The sequence below is a fragment of the Brachycentrus maculatus genome, unplaced genomic scaffold, assembly GCF_059751285.1.
Source record: "Brachycentrus maculatus isolate JH-2025_06_01 unplaced genomic scaffold, ASM5975128v1 h1tg000119l, whole genome shotgun sequence".
NCBI lineage: Eukaryota > Metazoa > Arthropoda > Insecta > Trichoptera > Brachycentridae > Brachycentrus > Brachycentrus maculatus.
Genome location: NW_028280872.1, coordinates 1,260,001 through 1,280,894, shown reverse-complemented (window position 1 = coordinate 1,280,894; position 20,894 = coordinate 1,260,001). Strand labels below are relative to the sequence as shown.

Genomic DNA, 20,894 nt, shown 5'->3' with positions numbered 1-20,894 from the left:
ATTTTGATCCACTCAACATTTGTATGAACCAACTAGTTTCGGCAACAACCTGTTGCCCTCTTCACGGTTTAATTTATGACTAAATGTAAAACCACTTAATTTAAGTCATAAATTAAATCCTGAAGAGGGCAACAGGTTGTTGCCGAAACTAGTTGGTTAATAAAAATGTGAGTGGATCAAAACACAAAGTCTTTTTATTTTTCAAAATAATATTTAAATATTTTCTGTTTATTTTTTTACGTTTTATGTAAAATATATTCCTAATGTTTAAATTTCTCGTTGTTACAGCCGCCCAAGCTAATATATGGGGGTCTCAGGATGTATACGTGAAGAAAGGAAGCACCATTTCCCTCACCTGCTCAGTCAACGTTCACTCCACTCCGCCGTCGAGTGCCTCAGTGCTTTGGTAAGTTGTTAGTAGATGGTATGTTATTAAAGTTCATACAAAGCTTCAACTTTCTCGCGTCGTGAAATTCGTATGGGAAATGAGAAAGGAGATTTACACGCAATTGAATTAGTTTTGTCGTATGAAAATTACTTCTGTTTAAAACTTTGACAGAATTACATCTCATCTAAATAAAATATGTAATTGTTTTATTTGAAAAAAATATATATTATTTTATTTTTTACTTTATAATATTGATGAAGAAGAATATGGAAATCTGGGTATTTAAGGGACTTACGACCGTCATAGGCTGGTTTAAGTGATCACTTTACACCCGTGTAACATTCACCAATTCTGCCCATGATTGACAACCACAATATTCAAATTCTTCCATATAAAACTAAAGTTGTTTTATATCGTGAGGTTTCAAGAATTTCAGTAAAAAAATATTAAAATTAAATAAATTATAAATTAAAATTAATATTAAAATTAAAATATTAATAAAAATTAGCTCCTATAATTGGAGATAATCTAGATCTGTGAACAAGTATTTGGACACAATCTAAATGTTGTTTAAAAAAATTGATTAGAATTAAAAGAAATTGTTGTTCACATCAGTTTTGTAAAAAAAATAGTAAAAATTCGTAAAGTAAAAATCGATTTCGTTTTTTGGCGAAAATATTACACAATCTTAATTTAATTTGACTCAGATAATTATTTATATATAGAAATGTTTATGTACATAAAAAGGAAAAAAATAGTCAACCGTATTATCTGAAGTTAAGACAAAAGTTTTTTTTTAATATTTATCATAAATAAATTGCCATTTATGGTAATTTATTTTATTTACCATAATCAAGGATTTCAGTACTTAGGTTTTTTTTCTGAAGTCATTATTGCCTTTCTTACTATAACCATTTTTTTAATTAAAAAAATTAATGTTTTGATATTTTTACATCGTTAAAAGACTGATTATAATTTCAACATGAATTGATTGGCACTTTGAATGACGTTTAAAAAGTCTATCAGTAACAGACTTTTAAGTCCGTCATTGCAAACCACTGATCCTAAATATTGCCCAATTAGAATCCTCTAATTAAGCTTGATATTGACTAAATACACATTTTCTCTCTTTTTCAGTTTTCTCAATTTGTTTAATATCCGCAATAACTTATGTTTAAATTGGTGCAACTAGAGCTCCGTTCATATTAAATCAATGTAAAAATACGATAAAAAAACAACAGATAAACCACTTTTTCATAAAGTGAATAAAACAAAAAAACTTTATAAAATAAAACAACTTTGTTTTAACCACTTTTTATTGGTACACTTATTTAAACCGGTTTCAACAAGAACCTTGTCATAATCAGCGTTTATGTACTAATGCGCAACGCTCAATAAAAGCAGCATTTAGGACTTTTTCCCGTTTTTTTAATCACATTTTTTAAATCTCATTTTCATATGGTGTACGGAGTGTGTGGATGTTTTTGGTGTCGTAAGGGAAGGGTAATTATCTATAACCTAACTGGGTATTTCAATATTTTAGAATGAGTACAAAAACACTGATGATGACAAGGTTCTTGTTAAAACCGGTTGGAAAAAATGAAGCAATAAAAAGTGTCGTTAAAAAAAACTAGTCGTTAAAAATAAATATAATACTCATGTGGTAAAATAAGTGTTTTTATTAACAATTTAATCATAAATGCCGAAAAAATAAATAAATAAAAAATAAGTATGATGACAACGTATAAGAAATTAAATTTATTAGGTTTTCAAAAGTAATTTAGAGTTAAGAAGGCATTTTTTTTTCAGCAAAAGTAAATGACTGATTTTTTTATTTGCCAGGTATCATGGCAACTCCGTGGTGGACTTCGACTCTCCGCGTGGCGGCATCAGCTTGGAGACCGAAAAGACGGAAGGAGGGACCACCAGTAAGCTACTCGTCACCAAAGCGGCTCTCAGTGACTCTGGAAACTACACGTGCGTGCCGTCCAACGCGAATCCCGCTAGCGTCAGCGTGCACGTGCTAAATGGTACAAATTTGTTTATTATTTTTTTTTTAATCGATGAAAAAAATCAGAATTCAAGTATTTAGAGTGAAAATAATTAAAACACACACCAGTTAGACAGCAAAATAAAATGTTATTGTCTGTCCTTAGAATACGAGCTGCTCATCGTATCATCCCTTCCTTGGTTTTTTCTACCTCTCCCTCTAAACTCCTTGCCTAATCCTTCCTTTTGTTTTGAGAAATTTTATAGTTTTATGTGAATATACAACATTTTGATTTTTTTTGTTTTTTCCAGTTTTTTTTTTAATCCATGTAATAATTTCAAACAGCTATATGAACGACGATCCTTGACCACTATCACCAGTCTATTTTTGGTTAGTCGGAAGGTATTGCTTCTGAGAAATAAATCTGCTGATGTGCATATTTTTCTGTATGAGAAGATTACGAATAAAAAACATTATAAATGAACATTTGTGTGGGTTGTTTTGATAGAAAAATGTTGCGGTTCTATTATCACTCTGATTTCGTTGATCACGGTGCGATTGTTTGGTCACCCTGTATTTTTCATGGCCGATAATGTACTTCGCATTTGAGGGTATGAAAATCTATATATATTGTTGTGTTTGTATTACTACATCAGTTCATTATATATGTAAATATTAATTACTCGTGCTCATTATGCATAGTGAGTTAAAATTTAGAAATTTGATACCGATTTCGTTATTTTATTTTTTGTTTTTTTACATCGATTTAATATTTCCTAAAAAAAAATAATAGAAAAGAGCGGTTATATATTTTCTTTATAATGTCAATTCCGAGATGTACTTTATAAGGATATTTTCTGTGAAACGAATCAACAATTTAATTTTGTTTAAAATAAGTAATCGAGTGGCCATGAGCTCCATCATCTGAATTTAACGTTTCATATAACGTGTCAATTCGGAAAACATACCCAAATATAATACTAAAAATATTTAGAAATATGATATTCCTCCAATTTCCAATGAGACGTTTCCCTCGTCTCATCTCGCAGGCGTTACGAGAAATAAATAAAAACATTCCAATATCACCCATCGCAGATCCCGTCATGGTTTCGCGAAATAATATTGTATTTTCACCCTGTCCGATACTGAGCCATAGCGCGATTTCAATAACTGCCGGAATAAAAATACGTTTGTTTGGAATCGCACAAAAGAAAGTTTGCAAATCACTTTAAGTGCCTGAGCCCTGACGAATAGGGAAGCCAGCGAGGCAGATTACATTACCAAGGAGCACAATTTTTCATCACAGCCGTTGCCAAGAGAAAAAACTGGAAAATATTACAAAGTTTTGCGTCACCATAAATCCGGAAAAGATTCATAATCTCATAAAATGCGGCTTTTTAAACGCCATAAAAGTGGTTTATTTTGATCGATTATTATTCAGAATGCGAATTTTATTTACTTCGCAGTAGTTTGGACGAGGGTAACTAATAACCACTTTAAAAATATTAGCTTTTCAACTTTAAAAATAAGTAAGGTGATTGAAATTTCATTATTTATAAACACCAATATGGTGTTTGTTAAGAAGTTTAAAAACTGAGGGACTCGTCTAAAACAGACGAAAGAAAGTATAACATTTATACTAGTTTGTTTAGGTAGGGAATGTTTATCCTTCTCGCGGGCATCGATTCATTGACTTTTACAGGCTTTGTCAAACTCCCTTTGACAATATGTCACTCCTATATTGAACACTCTCAACTGATTACCTTACTTTCAAATAATTGATATCTTAAGTACTAATGTGATATCTTTTGCAGCACAAAAACTAGAAGGAAAAAATGCAATGTTAATTGTGTTGACAATTATGGTAACAATATGCGTAGTGTAATTTTAAATGTTAAATTAGAACTCTTCTTCTCCTTCTTCTTTTTGTTGATCCTGAGGATCAGTTTTTGCCTCCGTATGTCGCTCTTGGGATGTTGACTCCCAGCTGTCTTTTCATCTTTTCGGAGGTCTGCCTGGGGGTCTGCGTCCTTCAGAATTACCTTGAAGGGCAATACGTGGAAGTCTGTCTTCTGACATTCTGTTTTTATGTTCATTCAAGTGTCGCCTTCGTTGTCGTCCCCACCTCACGATATCCTTCATCTTACACACGCTCCGGATGTCAGTATTTCTTACTCATTCTCGCAATGTGTTTCCGGTTAGGATCGGAGAGTTTTCATCTCGGAGGTTCGAAGTTGAGATTTTGTTCAGGAAGTATCTGCTATTGCCTCAAAATAAAACATTTGTGTAAAACCAATTTATTGAGTTTATCAATGTTAACACGACTAATTTCGAAAACATCTGTAGTTTTTAAAATTATTCGTGTTTGCATTAATTATTCAAAAAAAGTGGTCTATTATTTACAAGTGTTGTATTTATATAATTGAATCATCATGTCATTCCACAAAGTTAATGCCAAATAAATAAATAAAAAAAATGTTATTTTGATAAAATGCTATTAAATAAATAGTCATAAATTTATGACATTCACAAGGATGAATTTGATTCAATTTGCATTTTGGGTACGCAATCGTAATACCGTAATTAATTTCATCCGTGTTTACATAACTGATGCAATTTACATTTTATTTAGCGGACTATTTTTTGCAGTTAAAAGTCCTGCAAAATGGGACAAATAATATATCAAATTTAAATGTTACACCGTTCGGCTACAGTGTATTTGTATCCGTACCTACGGTAAACCTCTGATTAATTGAAATTTTGACCATAAATTAAGCCGGCCGTTTTTCGCGATAAGCTCGCAAATTAAAAGTGAAGCCGCTCGTTAATCTGGGAAATATTCGAAATAACCGGGTCCTGCGGTGAACTGGCGTACTCTCCGCCTACTGCAGTGATTGTCTGGCGCTAATACCACTCGGTGATCGGTGGATTACGCCGAGTCATCAATAGGCATCGGCGTATTGTTGCAACGAAACTTCATGGAATCTGAATAAGGAATGGAATTTAGAAACGATGGAGAGCTTTTGCGTGTTTCGATAAAACAACCACAGTATGCTTTTGCTAACTGACTGACTAAACATCACGCCGCTTACTGCAGGGATAGGCACAGAGAATGAAATACCATAACGATCAGCTTCACAAACATGCAAAAATTCACCTCCCTATACATGCCCGCCGATTATTTCGACCCTTGGCTGATCACGCTCAAGCATATGACATAATTGATCATGCCAAGGCCTCGTTCTTCCTCTGTTTCCATGTCCTTACTGTTTCGGTCTATATATCTAAACCATCTTATCATTTATTTCTAAATTTTATCGATGCTTATCTACGCCTTGCATTATTTCCTTATTTTACAAATTGAACTTCTCTTATACGTTGTTTTATCTCTGGGTTGCATACCCATATTCTTAATGGCTTGTAAAGGAAGTTGGATAAGATGCGAGTTTCTTGAGTAATTATTACTAGAAACAATCCACGGTCCTATTGCTTGTGCTAAAATGGGTTGAATCATTATTTAGTAAAATAATATTTTCGTATGTCCTGAAACCACCCTTGAATTCAGTTTGATGTTGCAAGGAATGTTGTTATTATTAACTTTCAAGTAAATTAACCCTTAACAAGCAGTTATTTCTACCGATAAATTATTTCATAATTAAAATAACCTTTCCTAATCTACAATTTATGACAGTCAAAAAACTATACGCTCAAATAATCCTCACATTTGCATTTAAAAATTACTCTCACGTAACACAAGAAAGCATCTCACAGAAAAGCAACATAAATTACAATAAACACACCTTATAGTTACGTACATAGAACTACATGCTGCAATATATTTTTAAAAAACTTAAACTTACCTTTTTAGTTTAAAAAAAAACTAAGATTACTGTGCAATAAAGTTGTACGACCTGCTTTCATAATCCATAAAGTCATTAAAATAAAAACTTACACAAGAGATCTATCCATTATTGGAAAATAAAAGTGGATAGATCTGAAATATATCGAAGTATTTGGCCATGTCGTATTTGATTGCATGTCATAAACAATTTTTGTAATTTTATAATAAATATATAATATCAAATGTGCCCTCGGCACGCGAAATCGCAGTCATGACATATTATTGTAATTTCCAATTATTTGTCTCATAAAGATAATCTTGTTATATAATAAAATAACAACCATGTATTTTTTATTCTATAAAATGCATTTGAACCAAAAAATGTCAGAACAAAACCTTAATCATTTAAATAAAATAAAAATCGACATAATCGTTAAAATAGCGATTAAAATCGTTATTAATTATTATTACCCATCCCTCAAATCACATGAAACTAAGTGATTGTATGGCCGAGCAAATAACTATTTCGTTCTGAATTTATTCGTTCACCATTTTAATGTAATATCGTAAATTTATTTCAACAAATTACGTGGGTAACGAAATAAAAGCTTGTCAAACATTGGACCTCGACAATTATTTTTATGACATTGTTTTGTGGGTTGGTCAATTAATTATAATTTTAATTGTTTATATTGTTCAGTCTCGATTGTGGAAATCACTGAAACTTTTATTCAATTAAGAAAGTCGTTAGGTATCAGTTGATTTTAACAAAATGATTTTGTTGAAAAAAAAGATTGAGAATTTCAATTACTCGGACCTCATATACAAATGAAAGAGTTTCTACTCAGTAAAAAGCTTCTTTCTTCTCACCAATAGATGGTCTCTAGTGAAATTCAAGTGTTTCGAAATTGGATCATATACATATATAGAAGTTCCAAGAATTTGATTAGTGTGGTTGTCAATTATGGATAGAATTGGTGAATATTACACGTGTGTAAAGTTATCACTTAAACCAGCCTATGACGGTCGTAAGCCCCGTAAATGCCTAGATTTCCATATTTTTCTTCATCTTTGTTGAGATGTTAAAATACAATCAAATAAAACTTTATACGGTCCTTGGATCTAAAATGTTAGTATGATTACTTGTAGTATGTCATTAAGATAACAATTTATATGAAACTAACAGAAAAGAGGAAATATATTTATCTACATAATATTGATTTCTTCTTCTGAAAATATCTAAAATCAATCTCAACTCTTCTCATTATTCCGAACTCACCCCCTCCACTGTAGTGTCACTTAAACTGTTGGAATTATTTATCAGTGATAAGCCCGGAATTATCCAGTGGCGCTGCGTGCTGCATTCATTAACAAACATTTTTGAAGTGAGCTTTTGATTAATCGCAACGCAGCGGTAAAGCGAACGCGGACTATACAGGGTGGTTACAAATTACCGCTATTAATATTTCACGCTTTTCCTCTTATCGCGTCCTTTTCGGGTCATTTATATTTGTCCCCGTTAGTATTTTACGTAAAACGCCAATCGTAAAAGAGATTTTGGTCGCTGGCGCTGCTACACTGTAGAGCCAAAGCTAGATTAATATTTCGGAAATTTGTTCCCGAGTTGAGAAATAAGTTCATATTAAGATTACGACTTTTGTACAGATAACTCATAATACTGAAGAGAGAATTCATTATTTATTTCTCCCATGTAAATTTAATGAGATTCAAACAGATATTACAATCACGGCTTAAAATGAGACTTAATTTTAATTGCTCCACAAATCTGCGGATGTAGGGTGACACTTTTTATCTTTTATCTCATTTTCATTGATTGATTCGGTAGACATTCGATGATAATATCTGTATTTATTAAATTGAATTTTGAAATGAAATGTTTCGAATGTAAAATTTGAAGAAAAGTGAACGATACAGGATATTTATTTATATCGACGTTTTTAACTTTTAAAAAACACAAATTGAATATTTAGTTTTAGTAAAACCAAATGACTTCTCTGACCATAAAAATGTCAATTTTTTTGTGAATCAGGGTGGGAAAGAAAAGTTTGAATAATACAGCACAATACCTGAAATGATACAAAAAAAATAGATTTTTATCCTCCGATCAGTTACCTAGCATACCTACTAAAACTTAACTGCTCCATGGTGTCTATATATTTTTTTAAACAATATCTTTGTCAATTATTTTTGCTTGGTGATGTAAAGGGTATTAAAATAATTGATGTGATTTATGTTTTAAGCATATTTTTTTCATTTTTTTCCAGGAGAGCATCCAGCGGCGATGCAGACAAGCAACAGAGCAGCTACAAACCTCCTGTCTCCAGTAGCTGTCGCTTTATTCACTTACATTATATCCTCCGTCGTTATGGGCAGATGATCATCTCAACTAGGCAATGTATTTCTTAATATTAATTAATGATAGTAAGTTATTAAATTGAAGAACATCTTGTATACCCAAATTATTATTATAGAAAGACACTTAAAGTGAAAAGTTAAGAAAATATGTTGTGTTTACAAAGCTTAAAAAAATACTTAACAACCTTTTTTACTTAAAATAAAAGTCCGAAATATAATTTTTATGGCATTATCAATTTCACTGCTGTGAATTTTAATTTTTTTTTTAAATATTTTTATTTATAAACGATATTTTACGATGTTCAACATATGATTTATCTTGATGATATATTTTATTAGATATTTATTCATTTGTTAAAAAGTGTAAATATGTTTTAAAATAAACTAATTATTTTTAAAACACTGTAAAAAAGTAGTTAACGAGTAAATAATATTTTTAATCAACTACAATTTATACTATAAATTTTATTTAATTTATTGTAAATAATGAAATAAAAAGTTGTTTTAAGAATGTAGACAAAAGTAAATTCATAAATAGATACACTTGAAAATTGGAGTAGAAAGAACGACAGCAAAAAACACGAAAATTAAATTAAGATTCGTCATCGAATAATATAAAATTAAAATGTTTTATTTTCTGAATTATAAAAAAAATGATAACTGGTAAAACACAATTATTTAAATTATTTTAAATATTTTAATGGAAAAGTATACTCGATCAAATTATACTTATATTATAAAAATTAAACAATCATGATAGATTTAAAATTAAACATGTAAATATTTTGTTTAATTGGTAATAAAATTCTTAGAAAATCGCTCAGACAGTAATTCAAAGGATTTACAAGGATTTTACTGTATATAGATTAGATAACGTTGCCTGTGTGATATTGACTTATTATTTACAGACTAAGTTTTCAATTACATACTGCTTTGGGTATGTAATAATGTGAATATTTATTGTATTGTAACTTATTTCTAAGCTAGTGAGTTGTGAGGATTAGGATCAAATGGAATTAATTGTAAATTACTTAAAATAAACATTTTGTATCATAAATTTTAGAATACCCCTACAAATAATATAAATTCATTTATTTCATGTTTGGAGCCGAATAACGATCGACTGCCAGTTAAAAATGTTAATTGAACGTGATTTGTTTAAAACTAAACGGTTATATTTTTTTTTTAAATCATGGATATTGATTTTATGAATAAAACAAAATTTTCTGCACAAAAAGTGGTTTGAAAAAACATTAAAATTTTTTTGGAATAAAAAATATTTTCCACAACTTATTCAATAATTTAGTTTATTTATATTTTGAATTAGGTCATTAGAAAAATATTTTTTTTTAGATTACTATTCAAAATATTCCTGTTATCTCAAAGGAGTATATATAATTTCAATTTTGTAAATATTTCAACAATGATTAATAAATTTAATAAAAATGATAGTATTCTTTTATTCTCAAAATTCCCATAAGAAATATGTTGATTTTTACATTTGATTTGTTTATTCTGCAAATATTTGAAGGTGAGTAAGACACGAACATAAGAGACCTATACACATATGTGAACGTTTTACTTAAATTAAAAAAATCAAACTATGCATCTTTCATTACACACATTGCACCAGCAAGCGAGCAATTTTTATTTTGATGATAATCGATTATTAACATAAAAAGATGGTCAAAAGATTTTCAGATTCACCAAGCGGGCATTTTTGAATTATCGATTGGTTTTTTCAGAAACTCAATTCAATAACCTATAATATCAGTGAATCTGTAAATTACTGAACAGATGAATCTGTGAATTATTAGACAAAGAACGGATCAAGGTTTGTGTATGAGATTTACCTAAAATCGGCATTCGGTTACTCGATCAGTATAGTATACATGTACGAGAATGGATCTTTAAGATCCGAACGTTCACAAACAATCCGTGTCTTGTGTGTTTATAAAGTTTATTACAGGTTATTATTGAACTCTCGTCGATAAAGTTTTGGCCAAGTTATTTGAGAAGAAAATCAATGAAGGTTGAAATAAAGAAAAACGACCCATCAAACAAACTGTTATAAATATGATTTTTCTGTATTATTGAAGACGTCTCTACTATTAATAAAAACTGGTTTTAGGTTTATCTCAAAAACATATATTAAAAAAAAAAAATACTTTATCCGCTTACATAATCGATGACGTTTAAAAATCGCTTTAAAATTATTTAAAAAATAATAAAAATCAAAACAAAATGTTAAATATTAGAAAATTTTAAGCTTTTTGTATTAATAAAAAATAAATATACCTACCGATAATAACAAGCCAAATAAGTCTTAATTCGAATAAAAGTACAGAAATATCGTTTTCACCAATTGCTATTAAATTGATTTATTTAAACTATTATGTCCCAATTTTGCAGATTTTATTCCATTCGTTAGACATGTCACACTATGAAGGTACATTTTCGAGAAAATATAAGGCATTCAACAACGCGGGATTGTACTATAACGCTCAACAGTAAAAGTGTCTTTTATTTCAGCAAACATTGGAAAATAAACTGGTAGGATTTTAAACAACACAATAAATCTGCACTCACAGGAAACTTTATATTTCCAGCAGGAAAAATTTACGAGCTTTTTCAAAATTGTATTAAACAAAAGACGATAAATTTGGTGGTTTCAATGCTTTCAATACAGACGCAAATTGTTGCCACGGTTAAAGGATAATAAATCCTATTTCATGGTCTGAATTTCAGCGTTTATACTATTTCAGTTGTTAATTCAAATACCTCGGAAATGTTTAATGTTATACTTTATTTTCAAATAAGATTTACACGACAGGCAGAGTGTTGAAGTATTGCTGACGGGGTTGCTTGCTGATCGAAGGGAAATACAGTATATTATATAGTATGAACCACCGTGAACTTTTTTGAAGACAAAACTGAGAGCATGCAAAAAAACATGGATCACATAAAATCGAAACGGTATGTAATAATATAAAAATGATTCGTCGAATAGTTAACGCCAATTCTTCGTAGGCATTGTACACGAGATAGATCGCCAAACTACATATAATATAATACTTTGCCTGCCTTTTCTATTGTACATACTTACATTTTCACCTGCATCTAATTATTATCTTGTTATTCTAAATCATTCGTATATTTTTAGCCGTTTTCTGCATCTAATTCCTGTCAAATTAAAATTGCAAATCTTTTTGAAGAAACCATGAAAAAACTTTGTTACAGCACAATCATCGACAATCTATTCAAATATTTTGTAAAATTTCATAGATTTGTATTTAATTAAGTTTTGCACCATGTTATGAATCTTTAAAATTGCACATTGTTACCGCTGCATACCAAATTCGGGTTCTTGAAGGTTTGTTCATTTGAAATTCCTGAAAAAAACCTTTATCCTAAAATAAACAAAAAAATGCAACTACCTATATCATAAAATATTAAGAGGATACCATTCTCATACTGTTTCCATTCAACGATAAATAGATATCGGCAAATTCTTATGTAGTTATTTAAAAAAAATATTGTTTTCAAAATAAATAAATAAATGTATTTGAATTATATTTATTTATTTTATAGAAAAATACAGTTATTTTGAACATTTTAAAATATTTAATGTATTGAGATACTACAGTATTAAATTAATCAAATATAACTACATTTATTTGCTGGATGTTTTACTTAAAATATGCTAAGCTGAATACATGTTTTTTCTTACACAATACGTATTTACATGCATATAAATTAAATTCTTAAAATAATGAGGTATATTTGAATTATTTTTACCGCTAAATAATACAGGAGTTTGAATATTTAAGTAATAGTTACTGAAAATAAAAAAAAATCTAACGAATCTTAATGAAATTATTTTCTTTTACCAAAAATTATTTGACGATAAGATAAACATATTTAAATATAATTAAAATGAGGAACAGTGAATATTTATTGCTACCTGAGTGAAAAGAAGTTTCTTATCTCATCTCAAATTACACTTGGAACATGAATTTATGAATGAAAAAGGAAAATATTTTTGAATAAATAGCGATGATATTATCCACGAGAGTATGAGAGATGCAGAAATTTGAGGTGTAGATGCATTGGATGCTTTTGCCATCCAAGCAGACTCGTCTCTTTGCATAGCTTCTGTATGTTCCCCTAGAAACAAAAAATATACATAAATTAAATAAACGTTTATATTTAGAATATTTTTTGAAGAAATCATTTATTTTCAATTGGAGTTTTACTGAGTAAATACCACTATTTTAAAAAATCTATTGAGACACTTGTTTCGATGCATTCCGCATAATTTTCAAACACCGTATACGGTGTTTGAAAATGATGCGGAATGCATCGAAATAGGGGTAACAGTAGATTTGAAGAAAAAGTGGTATTTACAAAGTGATTTTTTTATTAAAATAATATATATTATCACAAAATGATTGCGAAATCAATTTTTGAAAGAAATAATTAATTGTTTTAATACATAATTATGAGTGTTCACAACATTTTGAGTGAGTCCAAATCAAGGTCCATAAATCAGGATTTCTCCACTTTGGAGCTCTATTTACATTTTGACATCTTAGCAAAGAGGGATATCTGGGTATTTACAGGGCTTATGACCTGTCATAGGCTGGTTAAGTGATCACTTTATACACGCACAGTGATCACTTTATACATTTATCATTCTACCCATGGTTTACTACCACACTACACAATTTTTTTTAAGTCATAATCTGCACAAAAAGTGTATATTTTTTTAAAAAATAATCTTTATTTGTGTTGAGTTTTTGTTATATTAAAATAACTCCTTTGTGGAGAATTAATGTGGAGCTAACTCAAATCAACCATATGTTGCCGCGAACTGAAAACAAGAAGCGATATGAGAATTATGATTATAATGTTTTAGTTCTTTTATTAATTGAGTTTAAAAAAAAACTGCTTACAAAAATGCAACGTTGTAGAAATCATTTTTTCCCATCTCTAAGGATGTTGTCATTAAAATCATTAAAAAAAAACAAATTAAGAAATTTAAAAATATAACCACTCTCTCTTTTCATTCATCCAAAGTTATGAGAATTAATAAATTAATTATGCATTCATAACGCAAAACTTTTCCATTTGACCCAGATAACTTTTTGTACACAACTTTTTTAATGATTCAATTACAGTTTGAATATTTAAAACAATTTCTCTCATTATTATTTGAACAAGAAGTTTTCTGAATTTAGCAGCTGTTACGTAAATTATACCAGTCCAATTACGTCATTGTAATCACTTAATTGAGACAATAACTTACGTAGATTATTTTCCAATAAAATTCCTGTATAATTAATTATTTTATACTTTGTGAAATTACCATACAACATTATTTAATGGAAATTATTGGTAGATATACAGCCATGATTTTTTAATGAGAACAATTCGCTCACTCCTTTCAAGAACGTCATAAATCAAAATACTTGATTTTTCAGGAGAACGTTTTTAAAGTTGAAGAATATAATACAATGTATTAAAAATAAATATCAAGCCACTTACTGAACTTTTTACTGTGCAACAGATCTTTTTAGGTAAAATCTGAAGTTTTTTTCTCCATTTGAAAAATATTTAGTTTTTTGATAAAAATAATTAAACAATACCTTTTCTTCAAAATGCAAAAACAACACTTTCTGCCCTGTAGCAGGTAAATATTAAGTTAAAAATATGCCGCTTTTGCTGGGATATAGTACATTTTCTGGGCATTCCGAAAACATGCACAACTGAAAATTGTCAATTTTTGATTTATGACGTTCTTGAAAGGAGTGAGCGAATTGTGTTTTTAAAAAATATTTGTTTGCTAGTAGTAGAAAAAAATCACAACATAGGAATATCGTTGTGATATTTCTGGAGAAAACAATTAAACGAGTTTATTTATAAAATACTGAGTGCAAATAAGTTTTTGGCATATTTTCTACATTTGTTTATATTTCAACTTTGATTTCTTTGTTTACTTTTGTTTCTTCGTAGGTTACAAGCTGTGTGATTATTGGTTTGCTTATGTCATGGTCAGTCTTCATCTATCTCTATCCTTCGCGCGTATCTTTACCCCCCTTTCTACCTGCATGATAGTCTAAATTCTGTTTATACAACAATATGCTCCAGACTAGAGTTACAATTAAAGTTTCGTTAATTTTTTTTTTATGAAAATAATATTTTGTCAAATTGTTGGAGAAAAACATAAAATCCATGATGATTTGTTATAAGATACGTTTCAAATAAATAGGTGCGTAGTGTAATTAGTCGTTTTTCTGACATACTCATACACTTGTAGGTAAGAGCAAACCCATTGTATATGTAATTGCCGGATGGTTAAATGCTTAATGGGTTTAGCAATAAAAGGAATTTATGTGAAAACCATTATTCACTTGGAGAGGAACCAAAGCGCACAGCTCGAGAAACGGAAAACAAACTTTGCAAGTCACGTCATAGTTTCGCTGTTTATTCCCTTAACTTCCCATGAAGTGATAAAGGAAAGTGGCTTAAATAAATAATGCCTTAGGAAAGGATTCAGAACGGGACATCGAGCGCTGATTTGCGCACCAAACATCCAGGAATTACCCCGAAACGGAAGGAAGCGAGGAAATTATCCCGGCCTACACACGATCTTATTCCGACTCTAAAAACTTGATTTATAACCAATTTTCTTTAAAGCGACAACCTTAGCGTCCCGTTTCTTTGAATTTTGTATATCTTTTTGCCGTCACCAAGGTTGGGGATAAATCTTTTTACACAATGAGAGGGGGTGTACGCTATAAATCGGATTAATTAAGGCATCCTTTACGTCTTACTTTCCGGCCTAATGCTTTATCTAGATGGTATAACGCGTTAAAAATATTTATTTGGGATGAGGCGAAACTAATTTGTCGGGATGACAAATTGTTGGAATTAATTCTGTGGATCCGTTTAATTATTTATTGCTTCACTACAAACTTCACGTCAAAAGTACAACTTTTTCAGCACTACTTTTTTCAACGTGGATAAATTTTGGTCAACTCGAATGTTTTGCAATTGTAGTTTGGCATTTTTTTCATAATTCTACTATATTGTAGACAATTTATTTACTTTTTAGTGGTTTTATTTAACAAATTTATAATATACTAAAAATTAACTTATGCAGAAGAAAGAGATGCTAAAGTAGAAATAAAAATTGGTATTTTATTGAGTCAAGCAAACCTTCAAAGCTCCATGGATTCAGCTTTCCTAATTAAATGGCCAGTTAATTAAGGCTTTAGGAAAACCAAACCTTTGCTTTTTAACCTGTTTAAAACAAAGTAGTTTAGTTCGAACGTGGCCCCGACAAAGACCTCTCTCTCGGGTTATTCAGTAAATGTATTCTTGAGGTGTTTGCGATCTTTGTTTTCTTACCGCTTTATTTATTTTGTTGTATTGCCAAATGTTTAATTCAGAGTTTAAAGAAGCCATTCGGATAATTGAAAAACCAGTAAGTAGTCTAATAACGTTGTAATTATCTTAATGTTCCTCCCTTGTTTAAATGGAACAATAATTGGAATTCCAAAGTTAATTTAGAAATTGGATTTACTTTGTTCTTGACAGTGAAAACATCATTCGCGAGTTACTCACTCTTATAGCCTACTTTAAGTACAAACCGTTAATCACATTGCCTTCCGTCCAACTTAATAATGCCAGGAGGGAGGTTAGGCGATAATTCACATAACAAGTCATGCCGGGGTAGCATAATAAAGCAGGAGGTATTCGGGAATTACCTTCTATAACGTGAAGGGTGACAGTATCAGGAGCTATGGCCGGGCCCGTGCAGGTATAGCGACCGGCATCTCCCGATCCCACCGAAGCCACCGTGAGGCGGCTAGATCCAGTTCTCTCAGCGCGCTCGGTCTCCACGGAAATGCCTCCTCTCTCGGCCTATAATACAGAAAGTTTAATCACCCTTACCAGTTTATGTGCTCCTAATTTTATCACTTAAATATCTCTCACAGATAGGTCATATTTTAGAACAAGGATATTAACTAATGAAGATTGATTGAAGCAACAGAACAAGAAATAATACTTTCTGTCTAAGTTATAAATACAAAAAAAAAATTGTTTGATCATTTTATTTAATTACACCAAAACGTTCTTACGTTTATTTTATAGATGTTAAAAAGATGTTTGGTATTTAGTTTAAAATCAAGAAATTAAAATTTTAAAATTAATGCATCACTTTTAATTCAAAATATTAAAAGGTTTATGTAAAAATCAACCCAAAATTGATTTAACGTTATCAGATAATCTGTCGTTTCTGCGTTTTAAAAATACATGCAAGAAATTAATCACAATTGCCCAGTGTATGCCCCTTTCGAGTCAAATTAGCCCCTCGATTGCGGCAAGGGGGCGCTTTATTATTCCGTTGCTCTCTTCATCACGGAGTAAAGTTTAGCAGAGAAGGGGTCGGGGTGGTTTGCAGGGAGCAGATCAACCCATATCAATGTCATCACACATGGACACTATCTGGACGAACCATCAGACTCTTTCAGCCGCGCTGTATGTGCCGATTAAAGCGAGACGCGTTTGCTGTTTTGCGTGAATGCCATAAATAAGCGTTTGACAGATTTTTAAATAAGTGAAGTGAGGTCACACTAAAGGTCAACGGGTAATAAAATTCTGTTGAAGTAGAGATAAGGACAATTTATTACATGGGGTGGTCTACCTCGCAGTTAGCACGTTTGATTGCAGCGGGTGAGACCTTGGGATCAATGTAATAAAATCTAAACTCGTATTTACAGTATTATTTCACCATTCATTGTTAAAAATGTAAAAAATATTTCTGCCTTTTGTAGAGATCATTTAATGGTTATACCGTGTTATAACCAAATTTTTTGGGCCAAGAAGAAAGAAAAAAAATCAGTATCTCAACATTTTCATGATATTTTATTTATCTCAATTTCTAGGGTTACAATGATTTTATTTAATAAATTTTATCTAAAACATACTCTTAGAAAAAGTTTTATACAAGGAAAACATTTATATAATGAAAAATAAAATAAATTAATAAATGCTTAAGTCGTAATTTTTTTTTAAAAAAATGTAAAATAATATTTATTATTATTTATTTAACAGTTGCCTTGAATTGTAAAAACAAATACCTTTACCCTTTCCAATACATGTATATAAAACAAAATGAGACTAATAGATATATAAGTGTTCGCTTTGCGTTGATTTATAACGAATTTAAAAAATATATTAAATTCAATGTTTTTGTCTCTGAAATCATATTTATTGCACATCAATGGTGCAGTTTGTAATAACTCACTCATGTAAAAAAATAATGATAATAACTAATAATTGCATAAAATAATGTATCTTGAATCGATAAATAAATATAAAAATGAAAACAAAGACATCTTTTTAAATTTATTCAAATTGAGAGGGACTACCTTAATGTTTTCGAAGTTACAATGATTAAAGAAAACACTTCGTTTTTTACCACTTGAGTTTTATTATAGACTACATGTTTCAGAAGTTAAACTTCCATCATTAATTTAACCAAAAAATACATATATTCAGCTCCTAATAATGATTCAATCAAAAATAAATCTTGGCGAAAAATTTTATATACGGGTTCAATAACTAAAAATATTTCGAAAATCTTGCCCTCCCATATCCAACCTGCATATTATACTAATAATAATTTACATAAAATCCTCGATAACTCAAAATCTAAAATTGATTTATTACAAAAAAGTGGTGTTTATGAAATTTCGTGTGGAGATTGTGATAGAAAATATATTGGCCAAACTGCGAGAAATTTAAAGATTAGAATTAAAGAACATCATAGCGGTCTTGTTAGCAATTATTTTTCGCAATTTGCAAATCATATAATAGATACTAATCACTCATTTCCCTCTCATAAATTAAAATTATTACACCTTGTTCCATATAAAGGCCAAATTATGAATTATCTTGAAAATTTAGAAATACAAAAAAACCTGAATTCTAATAATAATTTATTAAATAATATATTGTTTCAAAATTCTTCGCCATTGCTTTCAATTTTTCCTTTGTTTTCAAACTCCGTTTCTTGACTAACCCCTTCCCCTTACTTTCCCCTCTCCTTATTTATAGAACAATTTTATATTTTAGTTATTATACAGACCTGAATGATGGAAGTTTAACTTCTGAAACATGTAGTCTATAATAAAACTCAAGTGGTAAAAAACGAAGTGTTTTCTTTAATCATTGTAACATGTCTTACCACAAAGTTAATGCCGAAACAATAAATAAAATAAAGTTTTCGAAGTTATTGATTTTATTTTTGCATACCCGCAAATTTATTTAAACTCAAATCGAAAAATATTTTCAAAGTAATATCTCAAACTTCAACAATACAGATTTCTACAAAGATACGCCCTTGATGCGGAGTGGCATTTTCCATATAATTTATATAATACATAAAGTCGCCCAAGGCACTAGGGTTACTTTGTAGGTGACACGATACACCTCCACCTCGACATGTTCTCCTGGTATGTTTTTATCGCGGTGACCCCATCTTGCTCCTGTCTCATCCTGGAAAATCCTTTATAACATGAGAGCAAACAAGTTATAAAGGACCCTTGTGAACAAGGACTAAATCACCGAACCTGATTTTCATACGTCGGCAATGTGACATCCAACATTGTTCTTTTCAGGATAATATCCTTTTGCTGTTTTGCGTGTGTTCTATTGTTTTCCTTTTTATTATCCTTTGAGTGTCAACATGAATAAAATTAGAAGACTTTTCTGTGTTTTTATACGCGTGTCAAACACGGCGTCTTCGAGAACTCTTTCTATCTGCTTCGTTCATTTTGGTACATTAAATGTTGTTTCATAGAAATGATGTAACGTTTTGTTAAGTCTCAAATCAAACAGGATATTATGATTGTTATTTTTATGTACACATGTACAATATAAAAAAGGTATTCGAATATTTCACAATGAATAAGTTAATGCCAATAAAAAGCTTTCAAAAATATTTTTCTAAACATTTATTCGGTAAATACTACTTTAAATTTATTGCGACACTCGTTTTGATGCATGCAACATTATAATCATACACAATTTGTAAAAAAAAGCCTTAATTTAAGTGGTGCGCCTTAAGAACGTTTAAATATGAGAATGAGGTAGGTGCTGATTCTACTATGTAAAAGTGGGAAGATAAATAAAGGTTGCTGTAGTCATTGTTATATTATGAATGATGATTTATTTTTATTTTTGTGGAATTCTAAAATTCCCGAAATAAAAAGGCAATAAAAATTGCCAACTCTATTCGACGTAAACAACAGATAATCCTATGAATTCAAAATCTCATCATAAAGATTTAAATTTTGAGCTAAGTAACGGATTACCATTCGTCGCGAAATGTTACCGTTATTGACGGTGGTAACCCAATCACCCAGAAAATGTCAATATTAAATTTATACGCAATTATAAGGCGCTGAACAACATAAGAGTGTGAGTCTTACTTATAGAAAAGAAAAAATACACAGATTTAGTGAGGGTAGAAAATTAGAGAGATTATAAATCCTCGAAATTAATAGATAAAAATAATCCCCTTATAAGGAAATTTTCATTCGCACATCACACACATCCATTCACCTTTACTATACGTATTACGATACAAACAATAAATGGTTTTAAATGTCATGTCGATAAGAAGTAACTGCTGAAAATTTTATTATATTTCACAGAATACAGGACTTCCCCATACTAATGAACAGTAGTAGAAGTCTGCAACCAACATTTCCAGAATTTTAAATACATTTATTATTTCAATTCACATACAAAATCTATTTCTAAAAATTGATTATGTCGAATCATGCTTTTAACCTTTACATGTAATTATTATTTTAATTCAATACTTAAACACATTCAATTTAAATTCATTTTTTCAAAAATGTATGTAAAACCATGGTTTTCTACTCTTTCCTTGATGTGTACATAACATAAAATTTTGTCTAGCCTCACACCAGTCTGACGATGTCGGTTACAACGAAACCCAGTTGCTGGTCAAATAAATTTATGTGGAAAAAATTACATAGTTATTTTTTTACTAAACATATATAGACATGAATTTTATAAGAAACCTGAAAGCCTTTCAAAAAAATATTACCTGAAAACTTATAGCCAGTCCATCATGCAGCCATTGTACGTTGGGGACGCTCCTCGCCATCACCCTCTGCGGTCTATCCCAGAGGGTGTCACCACCGAAATAGAGCCTGCACTCAAAAGTCACCGTAGATCCTATCTTCACGTACTGC

General features: G+C 30.2%; 2 protein-coding genes across 4 annotated transcripts in view; one reads left to right on the top strand and one right to left on the bottom strand.

Moving 5' to 3' along the window:
* The first annotated feature begins 263 nt into the window (after nucleotides 1-263).
* Nucleotides 264-8,856, top strand: LOC148309619 (uncharacterized). The gene is made up of 3 exons (XM_088259713.1): nucleotides 264-406; nucleotides 2,231-2,418; nucleotides 8,505-8,856. The coding sequence occupies exons 1-3, from the start codon at nucleotides 264-266 to the stop codon at nucleotides 8,615-8,617; spliced, it is 444 nt and encodes a 147-aa protein (XP_088115839.1). The 3' UTR covers nucleotides 8,618-8,856.
* Nucleotides 8,857-12,155: 3,299 nt separating this feature from the next.
* LOC148309618 (uncharacterized) overlaps nucleotides 12,156-20,894 on the bottom strand; it is a 156,815-nt gene continuing 148,076 nt past the window's right edge. For all 3 annotated transcript variants that reach the window (XM_088259668.1, XM_088259665.1, XM_088259666.1), the window contains exons 5-7: nucleotides 20,747-20,894; nucleotides 16,368-16,524; nucleotides 12,156-12,762 (exon numbers count right to left, since the gene is read on the bottom strand). The exon at nucleotides 20,747-20,894 is cut by the window's right edge and continues 76 nt beyond it. In XM_088259668.1, coding sequence (XP_088115794.1) covers nucleotides 12,584-12,762; nucleotides 16,368-16,524; nucleotides 20,747-20,894 — 484 coding nt within the window. In that variant the 3' untranslated portion in view covers nucleotides 12,156-12,583. The remainder of the gene's footprint in view (nucleotides 12,763-16,367; nucleotides 16,525-20,746) is intronic.